This window comes from Pagrus pagrus (assembly GCF_965226575.1).
Source record: "Pagrus pagrus genome assembly, chromosome: 17".
In the NCBI taxonomy this organism is placed as follows: Eukaryota; Metazoa; Chordata; class Actinopteri; order Spariformes; family Sparidae; genus Pagrus; species Pagrus pagrus.
Window position 1 is genome coordinate 8,492,179 of NC_140201.1, and position 19,958 is coordinate 8,512,136.

At 42.2% G+C, this 19,958-nt stretch overlaps 1 protein-coding gene across 2 annotated transcripts in view; it reads left to right on the forward strand.

Annotated features, from left to right (window-relative positions):
* The first annotated feature begins 232 nt into the window (after nt 1-232).
* angpt1 (angiopoietin 1) overlaps nt 233-19,958 on the forward strand; it is a 62,939-nt gene continuing 43,213 nt past the window's right edge. The window contains exon 1 of one of the 2 annotated variants that reach the window (XM_084379917.1): nt 233-1,105. In XM_084379917.1, coding sequence (XP_084236043.1) covers nt 680-1,105 — 426 coding nt within the window. In that variant the 5' untranslated portion in view covers nt 233-679. Of the gene's footprint in view, nt 1,106-8,622; nt 8,792-19,958 lie in introns of those variants that run through there. The other variant, XM_084379918.1, reaches the window with a different exon arrangement.

The following is a 19,958-nucleotide window of genomic DNA, read 5'->3' on the forward strand; positions in this document are numbered from 1 at the left end:
GCATGAGTCTGCAGACAGAGCGCCTGTAAACTGATCCTCACAGTCTAAGCACATCCTCTGTGCTGGGGTCCCTTTTCTGCCAGGCTCACACACACACACACACACACACACACACACACACACATACACACACTTGTCCGTGCACACATTCTTGTGCAGGCTCTGCGAGGGGCAGGCGCAGAGTGTGCTGGAAGCTTGGAACTGTTCTTCAGAGTGAGCGTCTCTCTCTCTCACTCTCTCCGGTCGTTAAGTCAGAGAGCAGAGGAGGAAGGGAAGGCAGAGAGACCAGGGGAGGTCTGACGACATGATCCCAGCTCACCCGGCACCTATTTTAAATGCAACAGACTGATCAATGCAAGCGCACAGTCCGCCTCTGGCTCTGACTCACTGGAGGAACACCAAGACTTATAATCGACTTGTCACTCGGCAGGAGATGTGTGCAACTTTCGCTGCCAGGACCAAAACTTAAAGGGGCTTTGGAAAACGTAGCATGTGTGAGTGCTCAGAGCAGCAGTTGCTTTCGATGCTGGAGGTCCAATGTGAGGATGGATGGCGCATGTTCCAGGCTGACGGTGTCCTGCACCGTAGTCTGATCCAGCTTTAAAGGGAACATCCAACCAAACGTAGAAGGAGCATCTCCAAGAACTTACCCCACCTGTAACTTTTACCCCAGGTTGATATGATGCTGTGGTGCAACTTCGACCACCACTTGCTCTCTCTGGCAGCACTTCTGGTGATTGTGAGCTGCGGAGGAGGGGAGCAGAGGAGAGGGACGGATAGCAGCAGCACCAGCAGCACAGGTGGCGGCGGAAGCAGCAGCAGCAGCAGTAGCAGCGGCAGCGGCAGTGGCGGAAGTAGTGGCAATACTAATTACAGCAACAGACGCTTTCATAAGATCCAACATGGCCAGTGCACCTACACGTTCATCCTACCTGAGGGAGATGGAGCCAGAGGGGGCTCCTGCAGGGAGGCGAAAGCCGGTAGCACGCAGCAGAACGCCAACTCTCTCCAGAGGGACGCTCCGCCACCTGAGCCAGAGTTTCCCAGCCAGAAGATCCAGCAGCTCGAGCACATTATGGAGAATTATACCCAGTGGCTACAGAAGGTAAGGAATCGGATTGATCCTGCAGAAGTATCGGCTGTTTATTTGGCTGCTAAAAGTGGGAATGCAGTTGAGTTTGTTAAAATCAGATCCATGTTTGAAATGTTGTGTCTCGCATGTTTCACAACCCCGCACAAGAGCGGACGTCTTCTGAAGCGGTCGCGCTCTTGTGCCATATTTGTTGAGATATTTGTGTTTCCGTCGGGTGTGTGGTCTCCACAGAGTGTCTGTTTGCGGCTTCTCAAGATAACTTGTTTTGGTTTCTGGATGAGGCTCTCAGACTAAATCTGGGATGTGTTTGCTGTTTTCTCCTGGCCGACACGTTGTTTGGCAAAGTGTTTGTCAGAAGGAGGGTTTATGTGCTTTAGATGTGGAGGATTTGTTTTTCGCTGTGCGACCAGTTTCTCAACGAGATGTCAGCAATGTCAGGGACAACATGGAAAGCATGCACACAGAAGAACTGGAAGGATTACAGAGCGGTATCTTCTCTATAAACTGACAAAAAGCAAGAATAAGCAACACAATTTATAATACCTCTGCTGTGCTGTTATGTAACTGCGTATGTTATCAGAATTGAACTTTTTGTTCTGGATGTGACACAGCTGCCCTCCGCGGACATCATGGACTGTTGGGTCTCCGTCTTTCCCACTTTCTCTTGGCTTCTTCCTGGTAAACGACCCTTTGAGTAAATTCCACAGATGTCCGGTTGAGTTGCGCGGCGCGTCGGTCATAGAGCAGAGGTAGTTATATGTCAGTCACCCCCTGTTCTCCAGTGGGCTGTCTCTTTAATGGCAGGAAGTCAGAGAGAGTCCCCGGAGACACTCGGAGGAGGAAAAGACAGAGAAAGAGAATGCTGCCTTTATTTATTTATTCAAGTCAAGGACGTGCGAGTAGAACTTGAAAACTCAAACTTGCATAAAAACAAAAATCTGAAATTGATTTTCCTACAATCATCATTGTTAATGAGCTGATTTGATACGCATACCACTTATTTAAACAATCCACATTACAATTTATTTATAGAGCCACTGAAGTGTTTAATATGCACAAATATGGTTCCAATGTAATGTTAATGAGTTGCAAATTCTGAGGCCATCTCTGATACAGCTGATACAGCTTGGCAGGCACTCTGCTTTTCTAAGCTTTGAGACTTTGTGTCTCCAAAGAGAGCGAGACTATCTCGCCGAAATGAATACATGAATCAAATAAACAAACCTCCAAATTCGGCACGACCGGCTCTCCAGCTCCTCGACTTTCCACAATATTATCCTTCTCAAATAAGATTAGCAGCTCGAACCTGTGATTAATTGCACGAAGCTAATAGTTTGTCGTCTGCAAAACGCGCAGCACAAATCAAATTCGTGCACAGATAACACCTGATGGATTTGATGGATTACTTCATCAATATACCCCGAGTCTGTTCATTAGCAGTCAACATGTCCCCCTCCCAAAAAAAACTGTCTGGGTTACTCTGCTTTGTGCCTGCTTTTCATTTACTCTCAGAAAGTAAACTTTTCACTCCTCGGGTTGGAGGAAATGGTCATTCTTCATCAATTAACATGGTGTTGGTCACAGTGTGTTACAGCGAGACGATGACTGAGTTTGTAATTAGGGAGGTGAAGTGTTGCAGGCGACTTCACCCACAACTTTCACTAAAAACACAGAGCAGATACAAATGTGCCTGAAATATTATATCAACTTATGATATAAATGACTGACTTTATCTCAGATTAGAGGAGGAATTTACTGTTTATGGTGGATGTAAAGGTTAAGAAGAGCAAGATAGCCCCAAAAACCTGCAAAACCTCTTCACCTCAGAGGGCAATCAGGCCAAAAAAATAATATCAAAATGTATTTAATCTTAACTGCGATCTTGGATCTAAATTGCAATCTTTTTCCCGATTTTCAAACCAAAGTTCTGCCTAGCCTGGCTTTTAGTTTGGCTCAGGTTATTGTGAATAGAACGAACAGCTACATCTCGACGGAGAACTGCAATTGCATGGCTGGGTAAGTAGCTAAGCTACATCTCGTAAATGAAGTGTCAGCCGTATTTCATTTTGGAGCCATTACGATTTTTTCGCCCAACAACACAACAAGCTGACATTTTGGGGTCTGTTACTGCCCTGAGGTGAACCCTCCAGTTTTTTCCTTGACGTAATCCTGACACAGGGACTAAAAGGCTCTATACATCACCCAATTAAGGGCCCCTAAGCATAGTCGTCTATTTGACTACATCACTGCATTGGTTTGTTCACATAGCGCAGATTTGCTAAATACGACAATCTCTGCGATTTCTCCTATAAAGTAGATCGTGGATGCCTTCAAGATCAATCATAATCTTAAATGGTCAGATTGCACACCCCTAACACCAATACACCTTCATCTCCTTAAAAAGGTCCAGTTCCTCATTCCCAACTCGTCAAATACTGAAACTTTGTGATGGCGGCCCACGGGACCCACATTCCCAAAGCGTCAGTATTTGACGAGTTGGGAATTCTTACAAATGGGACCTTTAAAGAAATATACTACATCTTTTTTCTGATGACCTTCCACACCAATCCACCATCTGAGTCAGACTCCAGTCCAGTCTGAAAAAACCCTGTGTGTGTTTCCGTACGACTCCCAAAAGCGATCCATGTGTCAAGAAAGGCCAGGGGTGAAATAACACCGGCTTTATCTTTGCTCAGTGGACCTCATCCGTCTGTGATAGTACAAGTGATACTATGAAAACAGAACGGCAGCGTTGGTAGACTGAAGGTTTGACTAATGAGACCTCTACAGCGACTTTCTCCTCAGATGTTAAAAAAAGGGGAGCCAGTGAAAACGTCTGCCATCACCACTGATACTATCAGGCTTCTCTTGTGACAATTTGGAGTTTTTGCAGGACCACAAAATCTAATATTGAGAACATTTTATTGCATAAAGGTTATTGGATTATATTTGAAATGTGTAATGAAAAGAATTAAGTTAAAGTCAATGGATGCATGCCATTGAAACGCATATTAAACTACAGAAAAACACATGTAAATAGCGAAAGATTAGCACAAGAAAGGAATTGGAGTCGGCGTTTCAGAGGGGACACTTAAACACACAGTGGTAATTCAGCCTAATTGCGCTGCATGGGGGGGAACATCAGGATGCAGTTAACATTTTTCATTGGACAGAAGATTAAGTGTCCTGGCTAGTCTATCTATCTTAATCACGCCAGCGTTTTTACTGCTTGTCTAAGCAAGAGCTCGCCCTGATGTTGCTCCAGCCAGCCTTGATGAAAGAGGCGGACGGAGGAGGCCATTCCAGATAGTAACCCCCGTGCCTGGGCGCTCAGTCCAGTGTGGGGGGTAGACGGAGAGAGTGATGCAGCAAACAGCTGTTGGGGAAGCATTTTAAGACTGAGATCTTTCCTTCCTCAACCCAGGGTAGAGTATATGGACCCTGATAACATTCCTGACCAGTCAAAGGTGGCTCGTGTTTGTCCAAGGATTACATCCCTGGCCTGCCTGCAAGGCGAGGAGCCTCAGATGAGCATGGCTCTGATCTCAGGGAGAAAATGCAGCAGAAGGCAAGCTACGTCACATATAAATCAATAATTAACCTTTCGATAGGGAGCATTTTCCTTATCGGTACTTAGTTGGTGTTTTGCAAGAATAAGATTTAAAGCAAGACAACAAGCTGCAGAAAAATGATCAGTCCATGCTGTGTGACTTTTGGCTGCCCCAGACAAAAGTAGTTGAAGGTTGGAGAAATGAATTAGCAGGTTATTAGATTGTACTCTGAGACAGCCTCAAGGACCAAAAACCGGTTGCGCCACAATTCAGACGGTCAGAATTTTAGGTCTAAAAATCCATGATGTGACTGCTGCTGCAACCCGTGTTTACCGACCAATCAGTCAGAATAGAACATGAAATTATGTGAATTAACTGGTCTTATGCTAACGCTAACAACATTTACCTCTGGATTTCAAAATCAAAATCTGGATGTCATGTTGACCATCTTAGCAACAGACCAGAAAAGATCATGGGGGTACCAGTCAGGTTACAGAAATGCCAGTCTTATTGTTGTTCAACGTTTTCTCAAGATTGGAGCAGATTGTTGTTTCTGTATAAATCACCGCACTACCATTCAGGAGGCATTCGTTGCGCCATGTGGCGCATCTCAAATTGGATATTGTACAGTCTGACACAGATTGCAGATTGCCCTATTAGACCCATCTCACACAGTGTGGTAAGCAATAAACTTGAAAGATGGCTATTAGCGCCCACTTTAAAAGGTGCCTTCAGGCCGGTTGTTCCAAAGTCTAGGAGACGTCTTGACAACACGACTCTAAACTTTGGTCTTTTAAAACTTTGGAACAACCAGGACAGTTGCATCTCGAGGATAGATAGGATCTGTCTGAGCCAGGAACCAGGTGTCTGTTAAATATGAGGCTGAAGGAAAGAGACTTCTAGCTTAACTTCCTTGTTGTTGCTATGATGTTTACTAGTTGAGACTCTCGTTATTGTATGGACAAAATAAATAATATATAAAGTGTTCATTTGTGAGTTATGTGTTACCTCAGAGACAGGCTAGCCGTTTCCCCCTCTCTCAAGCTAACTGTCTCCTCGCTATTGCTTAATATTTAGCTCCAAGCCTTGAGAGTGCTGTCAATTTTCTCATCTACCTCTTAACAACAGAGCAAATAAGTCAATTTCCCAACATGTCTAACAACACAGGCACTGCATAGAATCTTGAATTACTTGTACTGATGCCATACCTGAGATTTAGTTATTGATATCAGTTTCAGCACCTCACTTCAAGGAATAAATAGGTTTTCTGAAGTGTCTCGAGACGAAAGATAAATCACCGTCTAAAATTGGTGAAATTGCCGGAAATGTTAAGACAATTTAAGAAATACAAGCCTGAGATATCGGCTTTCGGTACTTACCAGTTTTTGACACATTTCGGGCAGTACCAAGCAACAACTGAGTTTTAATACAAAGCTCCTCTGGCTGACAGAAAGTGGACTGATGATCAGAGTACTGCAACATGTCTTTGTTTCCATTTGCCAGTTACTGTAGCTGCTGGGCTTTGAGAGAGCTGAGAGTCAATGAGGATCAGTCTCTTGTTGGAAATATAAGAAAGGATGGGTCATTTAAGATGAAGAAAAGGTTGCATCGAGTAGAAAGCAGATGAAACGCTCACTGCACGTTCTGAGAACATCCTTTCTACATCCCCACTATTTCAAGGACAATGAAAATTTGGCACAGAGAGAAGCTCAGCGAGCCAAATTTGGCTCTGTTCTCGGGAGTGAAGGTAATAGATCTTCTCCTTTCCCTCCTGGTGGAGACAGTAGAAAGTGGTTAAAAGCTGTGTTTCTTGAGAAGGGCGCCCTGTGCCAAACTAAGCTGTTGAACAAAGGGAGGGGGGGGGGAGTCTATCAGCGGTGTTTTATCCCTGTGAAATTCCCATCATTCTGCCTCTAGACGAACATGACTGTGCTGCACAAACAGTGGTTTAAAAGGATATGGGGACATGTGGGCAGAAGCTTGTTTCCCTTCCATACTGGGAGTTCATCGGGGAAAGGGTGAATATGTTTCTCTACTTAATGCTATCAGAGGGCCACACAGCATGTCTGGGGATCCAAGGAGAAACCTATCTATTTTAGGGGTGACTGCCTCTATGAGAGTTTATTTTCACTGATAATGCGGGCCAAGACTAACAATCGGACGATGCAGAGAGGCTATGAAATGCTCAGAGGAATAAAAAGCGCTTCCTTCCTGACCCCCAAACTTATAAAAAGGAAACCATGGAAATTGCTGAAGGACACTACAATAACAGCTTCCAGAAAAGTTGTCCTGGGTGCACTTGCGCTCTGACAGAGAGCGAAAGGGAAACAGAGCTCTCTGCTTAGCGTGTCATGGGAATAGGGGAAAACATTACAGCCATGCCACAGTAATTCCACATGGATGTGAAAATGGAGACTAACATAGTTAATGTTCCTGATTTTCAGGAAAAGGGGCATTAAGTAGTTTTGTCACGCTCAATATGGCAAGCCACTTTGTTTTGAGACCCCCTTTTTTTCCAGAAATCATATTTCAGTGCAGCCAGTCACCCCAAACCTGCTTGAAGTTTTGATATTGCGCAGACATGTATGTATTGTACACATATTTATCTTTAAAGCTCAATAAATGAAGAAGGAAATTTATTGGTAATTTAAGTGTGTTTCTTGAATCTGTCTAGTTTACCTAACTACAGCTATAAAGCAAGCATGTCGCTCCTTTTCCATCAGTCATTTCAGTGAATCACTCTCTGGTGGGTACTTTGGAGGGGATTTATTTTGTTTTAATTACAAGGTTATACATTTGGCTAAACGCGATTTATGATATTCCTTCTGAAAACATTGTAGCTAACGCGTAGCTTGGCACCCGCTGATGCATCTGTGAAATAAATTGAGAGCTTCCACTGATAGGTTTGTGTTTCCATTCCCCCTCGAGTATATTCAATCCGCGTAATGGCGCTAATTTTTCTTCATTTGGGCACCAGAGGTTTTGTGAATGTGGGTGCTCTGCAGTGTGTCACTCAGGTAGGGAAGTGATCCGTTGAAACCTGGATTAATTGATTTTTTGGCCGTTTGAAGGCGGCCAAAAAAGCTTTAAACATTGATATCCCTTACGGAAATGTCATATGAGAAGTCCGCCTTTATACATGTGAAGTCAAATTTTAACGTGTGAAGGTAAAAATAAAGCCACATGTGAATTAAATACATTCATATGTGACTCAAATTCAAGAGATTCAAATCTGAAATCATGTGTAATGTTCTTCTTTACGCATGAATTCCACATTTTCACATATGATTAGCTATTTGCACATGTGAACAATGATTTTAACATTTGAGATTGTCTGTTTTTGGATGTAAATGAAAATTTCACATTTCACAAAATGTGAAAATAAAATAATGTCAAATGTAACGTTGTCTTTTTTCACATATAAATGAAAATGTACCCATTTGAATTTACATTGTCACATGTGAATTAAATACATTTATATTTATGGATCTGAATTATCATAATTGATCATAATTATTAAATCATGTGAAAATTGCTTCTTCACATGTAAATTCCACATTTTTACATGTTAATGCCTATTTTCACACGTGAACTAAAAATGTAATATGTGAAAATAAAGTAAGGTCACGTGTGAACTGGACATTTCCACAAGCTTTCTTCATGAAATAAAAACTCCCATATGGGAGATTTACATTTTCACATGTGAATAACATACATTTATTAGTTACTAGCTCGTTTTCCATGTGGATTACATGCCACCACTTTCATGTTGTGGTCATTTGATTGATTGTTAAAAAGGTCCCATAAACCCATCCATGGTTCTGAATATCAGCTGTCTGTAAGTGGCTCAGGTGAGCTCTACTGAGAGCAGCTGTTTCTGTGCCTGCACCTTTAATGCTAATGAGCTCCGTCTGTCAGCGCGTGCCTTGCCTGCTACGCGCCCCTCTCAGAGAGAGGATGCCGCTGACGCTAGCGGTAGCATGCGCTAATGTTCACGGTGGATGTATCGCTATGGCTCGCTGAGGTGCTGTCGTTCAACCACACCAGTTTGACCCAGAGTCGGACCCAGAAAAATACAGACTCTGCGGCTGCAGCAGGACTCCCCAACACAACCACCCGGCTCCCATCCCCCACTGACCTGCAACAGGTAACGTCTAAAAACAGCTAGCGAAAGCTGTGTTTGTCTCCAACACAGTCTCCAAACTCTTGGACACTGTCCGCATAGTCTCTGTCTCCAGTCTGCACATGTTTCCAGACTTTTCACTGTGAAAACCAAGCTCCCTCGTAATATTATTAACATTAAACTCGCTTCAAACGCCGTTTTATAGCGGACCGAAGCGGAGCTAACTAGGTAGCCAATTTCAAGCTAACAACTGTAAATACTATCAAAACGTGGCGACACTTACCTGTGGCTCGGGTGCAGTTGCTGGGTCCCGTATGGTTGGGATTGATCCTTTTATGAGGGTCAGTGTCGAGGCAAAGCCAGCTTTGTACTGACCCTCGTTACTGAAGCAGTCCTAGCTCTGAGCGACGACATTGCGAAACACTGCTAGCTCATCGCTGGACACTCCGACCTTCACCTCGGGGATGAACGCCCCCCTCTCGGATATCTCCGGGGAGAGGGGGGCGTGTTATCGGCCTATGAAAATCACTCCTGTACGTAAGGACAGGAGTGATGTAAATTTCCACATAAGAAATTCACATTTTCACATGTGAATTACATATAATCCTACGTGATACCTGATTCTAATGTACATTACAATTTCTGCATGTGGTAAAACCAAAACAATCAGCTGAAAGATGCTAAAACTATCAGTAGAGTTGTGATTAACTTCATAGTTAACTGATTATATAGCAGCTTTAACATATTATGGATGTGAGTGCTCTGCAGTGTGTTACTCAGCTCTGGAAATGATATTTAGATATTTTATTCAGCTGTGGCATTTGGGTATGTTATTCTAAAATGGCTGAAACAAGAGCAAAAGCCCTTTTTTTCAAAGGAAAGAGTATAAATAATATTATTTTGGGCAGCCAAGTGGAAGTCATTAGTACTGAGAGTGTAAGTTATGGTCAGATGACTTGCCAAAAGCACAAGGTTCGTGGCTGTATCTCTGCCACTGCTAAGGTTGAGTGATTATGAGCCAAATATGAGATAGTAATGGCTTAGATAGAGCGAAACATTAGACACTGTAGTCAATCTGAGGGCGCAGTTAGCGGGGAAGTAATGTGGTGTTATCACAGCCCGCTGCAAATCACAACTGTGTTTGAACTTGTTTCGGTCGCAGAACCCTCTGTTATCTTTGTTGTATTTTTGTTTTATAATGACTCTTGATAAACAGAACGGATGACAATATTACTCACCCGTATCTGCTGCTATTCATTATGCTGCAGGCCTCAGGTTCATTTAGGTTAAGGGCTTGTAAATCAAGGTTTGATGAAGGTCGGGGGAACTGAAATGGCATTGAAAAACACCCGTGTTGGAGAATTCGAGCTGGATACCGCAGGACTTCCACACAGTGTGAATTTACAATAACGTGTCAGTCAGGTTTTTTATAGCTGCTTAACTTCCAAGAAAAGATAGCGCTGGGAAAACATGCATGTCTCGTATTGCTGGTTCTGGCAGGGTGCAGGAGAATGAAAAATCAGAATGCACTGCAAGTTGTAATACTCGCTACTTCCCTTATTTTAAGTTCATCCAATTTTCGAAGTTTACTTGTTTGATCCCCTTGTATGTGACAATTATGAATCCCAAAGCTAATATTGTAAAGTCTGCAAAAAGGGGAGAAACATTCCTGAAGCCTCCCCACATGCTGCCTCTGGGGCCGTCTCTCCCCGCAGCGTCTCTTTGACGCTCTCCGACAGATGTTGCTTTTTGAGAGGATGTCTTTGTCTGTCAACGCTGGGGAGCCTTCCAGAGGTTCCAGGGGACGGAGCCGTTTCACCTTTCTTGGAGCTGAGCCCGGTGGACTGAGTGTTGCTATGGTTTCGGATTGAAGAAACAAAAAGAATCACAATCAGATGGTTGAAAGAGATGTTTGAGGGCTGGAGAGTGCAGAAAAATGTCAACTTTTGACTTGAACATTTGTGCCTGAGTCACATCAGATTGTTTTATATCAGCTATGGTTTGTTTATTCAGTGTTTATTAGCCCGAAACAGCCAGATTAGCTTCTTTACTATACATTAGCCGCAAGCAACACAAATTCAGGTCAACTCTCGAGTACTTCAGCACTCATGACGTACATTTCCCCTTCAGCTCCAGTCAGAAGTCAACATTACAGTAAACACCCCGAGAACGGAGGTCACCTTCGCGGATCACTGCTGCAGTCAGGTTGATAAACAGGAGTGAAGATAAATCCACTTTTCAATTCGAAATAGTCATTTCTGAGCTCTCCTCCCGTCCGTAAACAGCTCTGGATCATAGCAGAATCTGATGTGACTCCAGGTGTTTATACCTCCAGAAGGTCCGGCTCTGCACCTGACCCGAAGCTATGACCCTAGCTGCAGAATTGTGCATTTAACATTTTTTACAACAGGAGGACCAATTTTAAACATAAATGGCGCTAAAAAATTAAAAGAGCACAGCGTGGATATAAGAAAAGAGCTGTAGAATCAGTCAGAGTTGTGGAAAACTGATGACAGGAAGCAGGTAAAGGTAAAAAAAAGAGTATTGTGCCGAATAGATCGTCAAATGACTAATGATTGGACTTGTTGTTGTTCTTGAGGTGGTGCGATAGGAGCCACTAACTCTTAAACCTCCATGTCACATATGGGAATTACCTCACTATTTATTTAATCTTTTTCTGTCCTGGTGTGGGTGATTATCATGTGATTTATTAACTTGCGATTTGAGACACACACGTCTTGATGGGAGACAGTCTGGAACTGCAGAACGGCAGGCTGATTATACCCCGTCTCTGTTTTCTGTGGGTGGTTTGGACAATCGAGCGTGTCGGGTCTCGGCTTATCGGTTAAGTGCTGTGATTGGTGTGACACCAGCCTGTGCACACACGCACGCACATGTTCACAAATATATGTATAAAAAAAAAAAAAAAGATATTGTGGCGCATGCACACGGTTATACACACACCCTAAAATCTGTTTTGAAAACAGACTCCTAACCCTGTCCAGAGCTGTGTTTTCCCTGTCCGGGACCGGAGCCAGGCTTCTCACATTCCACACAATACCAGGGCTGGAGTTGGCACACAGGCTGCAGACGTATCCCCCACCGTTTGAAAATAACACCCACAAAACATAGTGCAGTGCAAGTCGAAAGCCCTCATAAAGCTATCACATTTTTGACCTTTCAACACATTTATTTTCTTCTGTCTTTCCAGCTCGTTGCGCTTTAGGTGAGACCCCAGTCAGTGATGTCAGTGCAGGTGATTAGCTGATGGAAAACACCTGCTGTGTTTTGTGTGTTTCACGCTTTGATGGAGATTCAGATGCAGCAATCCCACATTTTCCTGATGTTCCTGATTTTGATACACAAACGCTGGTGATGTATTTGTTTTGTTTTGTTTCAAAATCAGTACACCTTATTGTATAAAAACTGGATTCTGACCATTTTTTCAACGAGTAAAATAACACAATGCTGGAACAAATCACTTCTTATCTTGGCGCGAGATGTGAGACTCGCTAATAATGTTTTTAGTGTGGATTTTAAAGCCACTATTTGCAGGATGTGAACATGTCTGAATATGGTGAACATGGTGGCTGCATCACAAAAGACCTTGTGAATGCACAGTGATACACGGCAAAACCAATTTTCAGCATTTGTTGGAACTGACTTGTTAAATTACTTCAAAAATATATTAGGCCAGAATACTACTCAGAACTGATGGCGACTTGGAGTCGGGTGATAATCCTTTGAGGGCAGCTTCAACATCAGAATTGTTCCCGGTGCTGATCCAGTCTATCAGACGAGTTGATCACAAATTTTGAGCCACATAACTTACTTTTCTGTTTGTGTTTAACACTTCAACGTTTAATTTGATGTTTTACCATTTAGTTGCAAGGTAAAACCTTTTATGGCAGTATGTGCTGATTGTCGGGTTTGGCATTCGTGGTTGTTCAGCCTCTGCAGGGGCATGCTGCACAAAACCAGTTAAACACGACTGCAGCAAACAATTATGTGTGATGAGGCTGGTTGACCTCAAATGGTGTCATGAAATGTGCTTTTAGACAGAGTGGATGCAGGAATGTTGCAGACAAAAGTTCTTTTACCATCACAAGAATAGTCTTTGTATTTCCGCAAAGTGTATCGCAGTAGCCGACCAGACTAGTCCTAAACTGCTGCTGTTGTGCGGTGACCCAACAGGAACCCGCTTATAAATCTGTCAGTGATTGAATAGATGGATGTGCTTTTTGGTCTGGGTTTAAAACAAAAATACAAATGGTTCTTGATGTTTATTTAAATTGGCATGTTTGCAGCAGTTCTGAGATGGGGAGGCTAATCCTCCAGAGGTCTGAGTGTGTGTTACGAATCTGTGTCACACTAATGTCTGTTTCTGCATGTGTGTAAGTGCATGACAGTGTTTGACGTACATGTGAGTCTGTGTTTGGATGAAATGACCCTCAGCTTAACTGATGGCCTGTAAAGGATCAAACGTGATGTTAGTTCTCTGGACCGGATACAGTCATGAGGTGAGGCCCAGACAGAGGAGAGACTGTGACATTTTCTCAGTGACTGTCAAACAGCGCTCTTATTATGAACGAAGATTCGTACATCATAGTGATGCATGATGTTTAGAATAGCACAAGACACATTAGTAACAGTTATGTCAAACCAAAGAATTTCTGAAAAATGTCCGGGTGACTTCCTGTCTTGATTTATGTCCTTAAGTCAACAGCGAGTGTACCTACACAATTTTTTTTTGCTTGAAGAGAAGCGTATACCGATGAACTGTTGAACAGTTGACAAAACAATCTAACCTCAAAGTCCATTTTTTGATGGTTCTGGAGCTTTCAGGCTACATTTTTCTGTCCTAACTCGACAGAGTCCTGGTTCTTTTATCTTCGTCAGAACCAGACTCGGAAGCCAACCTCAGTTAAAGCCCTGTTCAGAACATATATATACCCAAACCCGAACATCATCTCTAAATCTTTGTCTGAACCTGGCTCAGATGATCTTTATCGCGTGACCTTGAACAGTCGTAGTTTGCTAGGTTTTCATTAAGCTCACAATCTCACTCCAAGGTCCATGTAGCCAACATGGTCCTCAAACTCTGGACATCCAAAGCTCCACCAAACTGATCCTGATACTGAAATTGGAAAGTAAATAACATTTTTCCAACCAAAGCTGATGTGTATTAAAGTACAAAACATGGAAACCAATTCTACCTCCTGAGGCAAATGGGACTACAGGACGAGTTTGTAAGACTGTTTGTGTTCGGTGGCTTTGATTCTTCCTGAGCCCGGCCGATGTTGTAAGGTCTGTGGGAATTCCTGTGTGATGCGCAAGGATGTTTTGCTTTGTTGTCTGAACATAATGATCCCAGTTTAATTGCGCTGGTTTTGATCATTTAAACCATCCGTTGTCGCGACTGTGTTTATACGTACATCTTGCACACTTCATTCCTAGAAATGCAAAACTAAACAGAAACCTGAGCACATGAAAGGACAGTGTGTCATCCACGCATTTCCAAATCTTCCATCTCTTTTCTTCCCTCTTATTTAGCATCTTTATCCAAAAAAATGAAAGCCGAACAAATTGTACTGTCAGATGGCCATGTTTGTTTCAAATATTTTTAGACAAATGACTCACAAACTCATTTATCCTGCAGCTTTTCTAGAGAGAGCAACAGACAATAAAGACACAGAAAACAGGCGCGTTATCTGCACTTTCATCCATCATAAGCTGGAGGTCAGGCAGCAGCAAATGTTTCTAATGTTGCTGTAGGCAGTGATACAGAAGTGGCCGTGAGCCGCACATTATCATTAAAACCAGCATCTATTTTCACTCCTCTCAAACAGCCGTGGTGAACCACAGGTCAGACCGAAGCCGCTCCATGTGGAGATGTTAGTCGGGCTACTGCACCCCGTCTTCCTGCTCATCTCTTTTGTTTAGATTGTGTGTCGGTTCGGCATCACTCAGGGGAAACACACACACACACACACACACACGCTATACTGCCTTAATGTATCACCGTACTTAAAAGCGCCTCACGCAGCCTGTGATATGATATATAGCCAAGGGTGTGTTCAGCACTAGCAAAAGCAACGGGGGAAGAGTGGAAAGAGACTCGTAAGTAATCTAATCTGGACCCGGTGAGATAGCGTCAGTCCGTCTTTGGTGATAGAAGCAAAGCAAAGCAAAAGCAGAGACTATAAAAAAAAGAAGGGAGGGAGCGAAACATAGGGGAGATAGAGAGATATAAAGAGCCGCAGAAAGAGAAAGTGAGAAAAAATGTAAAGCCGTGTGGTGATTGTAACCCTGGACGACTGCAGCCACGGTTTATAAACTCTGCAGTCCTCGCTTAATGGGATGTTAGGATGAAAGATAAACACGAATGTGACGTTGAAGGAAACAGCCCCTGTCATTAAATTCCCATTCATTTTGATTAGAAGAGACAACCGGCTTGATAGATAGTAGAGCTGGCACATAAACTGGAACACTGGAGCCATTTTTTCCCCTGAAGTGTTGCCCGGCTAGGAGGTTTAACATACAGCAGTGTGCGTACTAGTGTTTCTGTCATGGTTGGCCTTAAAACAACACATGTCCTCTCGCATCGACTTCTACAGCTTTTTGGCAGAGGAATCCCCCGCTGTGATGTTTAGAGGGTACACCCGGAATGCTATCTCAAATATTTGGATGTAAAATGCCTCCTCCGTGGGATGCTGGTTTTGAAGTATCCCTGTGTTTCATTAAAAAAGGGCCAGACTGACCTGTGGCCTGTAGCGCTGACACAAAAAAGCCATCGTTCCCCGAGGATAGATTCCCATGTTGGACAACTTGCGTCACAATAAGTACAGACTGCCCCTCTGCTGGCACTACAAGACCTCTGGATGAATGAGCAGGTCCGAGTTTGTTTGGTTGTTTGGTTTTCGTTACGCATTCCCATGTCTTGGGTGAATGCAAGTACTTCCTCTCCCATACGGCCAGATACGCATAATTAATTGGGGTAATTTTGGGCCCATTTTGACATTAGAGAGCAGGATTGTAACTGGAGGATTTTTGAAAATATACATGCGTGCTTATGTTGCAATGCATGCAATGTATTTATTTTCATTGAGAAATGAGAAAAATTGTGATCTGTTTGAGGTATTAGTCAAACATGAAAGAAATATACAGCATGACTGTTACTTCTCTAGGGGGTTTCTGCTCCCTTCAAGGGAGGCAAGAAGCAATATGATGAAAGCTGTACATCCAGTGAGGCGTTACAAGACTTGTTATTAGACATAATGGACATATAACTTTTTGTGTTTTGATTAAGCTTAAGAAATGAGAATAATGAGGAACTAACTAACTGTGCTACTTACTGATATTCTAACTGATAAGTCAACTTCAGAGTATATTTTTGGAATGACCTGAATTATTTTTTCATTAATCTAATCATTACATTCAAATTGGGATTATAGTGACTGATGACTGCTGTAGGTTTTTCATTTTCAATGACAAATGAAGATGGTAAGCAGTTATCAACAAGAGCTGAGGTTATATCTCAATTGATTCTGCTGACAGCACCCAGGCTCACTGTTAGCTGCTAAGCTAACGGCTTATAGACAGCTTATGAAGTCTAAAAATAAGAAGCCTGCTAACAGAGTTGATTCTGTCCATCTGGGACAACAGGACCTGGGGAGGTTGGAGGTTTGCTGTGGCTAACACCCTGTACAATATATTTTCATGCTTCTTTGTATGCTTTTTTAAAACCATTTTCATCACTTTCATTACATTTCAGGTCATTTCTGAAACTACAGTTGTGAATGCTGGCTGTTTAAAGGTTGATGCTAAACTGCCTTGCTGGCTCTAAAAAGTGGGATAATACAAATCATGTATGAAAGAAATATATAATATTTTCAGGTTATCGGAAAAGCTGAAGCTAAACTGAATTGCTGGCTTTTAAAATGGGAATACTGTCAATCCTGTATGAAAGATGTGGAATATTTTAAGGTTATTTGAAAAGCTGAAGCTAAACTGAATTGCGGGCTTTAATTTATTTGAAGTCACACATGAGGGAGTATGATGAGTAATAGTAGTGGGATGAGAATGAAGGCTTCACAATATACTATAGGCTGGGAGCTAAACTGCATCGCCGGCTTGAATTTGTATGAAGAAACCGCTGAAGGAGTAACAGTGACAATGAGTCAATTACTATTAATGGAACTGAATAGTTCAATGAAGATGGGAACATTATAACATTTAAAATGAGTTGAATATAGTGTTATGTTCAAAAATGCAATCAGTGACCTGAGGTATATTTGCTGCTCCTGGACTCTGGTCAGAAGTCAAGACCAACTCTGAGAATTTCATTTCCGGAGAGAATTTTGATCATAAAAACAAGCAAGTGTCCGCACCACCGTACCAATATCAATATAAGAAGAGCAAACATTTCTGTTGGATGTGCTCACACTGCACACTGCTTCAGAATTCAAGTTCCCAGAGTTTCCGACTATTTTTGATGCTAAGAGAAAGTTCATCCTTCTCATAACACGATGTCAGGACCTGATTTGTGTACCTCATTTGACTTTTGAGATGAATTGGCTTTTATCTTGCATTTTACAGACGTACAGATGACCTCCTCTGATTCATCTCGGTCCGAGGCTCATAGTTAATCACCGAAGGTATGTCTTGTAGACGCAACACTGTCAGAGTTCTTGATTTAAAAAGCTACGTTCAAGTAATGTGACTTCAGACAGTGATGGTACATTAGTCTTTATAAAAGAGAAAGCTAAACGGACAGCAAATGTGAAATTTGTCAGAGGGAAAAAGTGATGATTGTAACAGTAAAAGCAGATGAATGTTTTCAAATAGTCATTTATTTTCCCAAAGGAAACTAAAAACAGAAACAGTACATCTAGTCTGTTTTCATTTCTCAGGGCTTTTAAGGGCTTTTACATTTGTGGGTCGTTGACCTCATCTCGATAAACATTTAAATCTCAAATTTGACTCAAGTGGAGCCACATTTCTGCCAATTTGTGTTTCAGAATCATGATTTATCACAATGTTCTTCAGATTTTACTCCGACTTTCTTGAAACCAAGCCTTGTTATTTCATTGTGGTTTTCGAGTGTTGTAACTTAAAGTAAATTAGGCGTTTATATGTTTATTTTAACTCTCAACACTGATTAATGATTTACATGGCCAATTGCAGATCACACATTTGACAAAAAAAAAAAAAAAAACCATGGAAAATCAATTTGGCTTATACCATTTGCCATTAGGTTAGATGGTCTGATTTGTTTTTGCATAGAGAAAATCAACAAATCAACCCTAACCCTTACTCAAATATTGGCTAAATATTCTTACATTCTTTTATAGCCTGCCCTGTTGACAAGCCGTTGTGACAGAAAACCTTTGAAGCGTGGAAAATGGTGTGCCTCTGAACCTGCCAAACGATTTTGGGCACCTCCAAGTGAGCGCAATGATTTACCCCATGATTTATACGGAGGAACAGTTGGTTTGCTTTCGGGTTGTGTACACAGGGCTCATTATTTCTCTGGAAATGCACAGCTGAAACGCGATGGACGTCAACACAATAGCATCTTGACAGAAAGACAAAAGGGGAAAAAAGAAGAGAGGAAAAAAGAGTCTTAGAGTGCTGTGTACTGGCAGCAGCTGGTTTCTTTTTTAGATAGCAGTCAGGAACGTCCTGCTTCAACAGCATTAAGAGAGAGCAAAAGAGATGAGGCCAGGCCTGGACCACCCACCTCACTACAGACCCCTGGTTCTACCCTATATTTAAATTGTTTCTTTTTTTTTTTTTTAACAGTGACAAGTGTTGGATCCTTGATTTCAGACAGGAGTAAAAAAAAAATAAAGATGGCTTGTCTTTTCTTACTGGCAAACATTGATTATTATTTCTTAAAACTGAACTGAATCAAACTGATTTTAAAATCAAGAATCTTGAGATAAAAAGGTCTGAAAATATGCACCAGTCATGCTAAAACACTAGCTAAAGCTTATCTCATCTTGTATCGCAATGACGAGGTAAAATGTAAGATCAGCCTCTTATTTCATTGTCTGCTTGGCTGCTTAGCTTGCATACTTTCTATTTTCACACAATATATGTCTCACTTTATTATTGCAATATAAAAGCCTGGAGGGAAAACTGCTAACGTTTAAAAGCTTAAATGCTGAAAGCACGCAGAGCCGGTTTCCACACAGTGGGGAAATACTATTCAGTGCTGACGTGTGCACACAGTTGAGATTCCCGACAGTTGCAACCGATTTGGTGCAGATGCGGATGAACTTCTAATAAGCATGGATAAGAGGGATATCATGCTAATGCACAGTATTATAACACATCTCACATTAGACATCAAACTCTAAAACTGGTGGGATGAGCTGTTGTGAAACCATGTGAAGTTATGGCTCTCTCCCCATTCATTTGGATAGGAGCCTGGTCTTGTTGTCCCAGAATAACCATCGAGGGGTGTTGCCAAGATGGCTGCAAAATGGCAAGATGTGCCTAAAAGGGACTGCGTGACATTAATAAACTAATGTCACACAGTTAGTTAATGACACTCTGGCCTTGCAAGTAAAGTTGCTTACTGTAGGCAGTAAGCGGTTTATGCTAATAATTGGGGCATACTTTAAACCAGATGAACACATGTTAAATCCATTCCTTTTTCCGCTTTTGCACATGTGGTTTCGGAAAGGCCAAAATCGAGGAGATGCTGTCCTGTGTTACACCACTTATTGCGAAAATCGAAACATTTCTCAGTATGTCTGGTTGTGTACGATTGCCAAACTGTGATTAGAAACTTTCTGTTTGGAGAATTATTTGGGGAATGGTCAGTTGATCAAACCCACAATTCATTGTCAAGCCTCAGCAGCTATTTTGTCCACTAAAACATGGGGGACATCTGTTTGGATTTTCATCTGTCTGATGAACACTCTCTCTCACGACATCCTATGAGAGGAGAAAAAATGTGGCAGCAATTGAGTAAAAGCCTGGATGTTGGCCACCGGCACGAAGGTCAAAGAGGTCTAAGAAAGGAGTTGTTACTCACCTAATCTTGACAGAGTGTAAGACAGAGAGCCTTAGAGCTGTTTCAAGGTGGATTAAAAACAAGCAAGCCAGTGACTGAGTAAGACAGCTTTCTAAAATACATTCACAGGGTTCCCATATCTTTGTTACACAATGCTGACGAGTG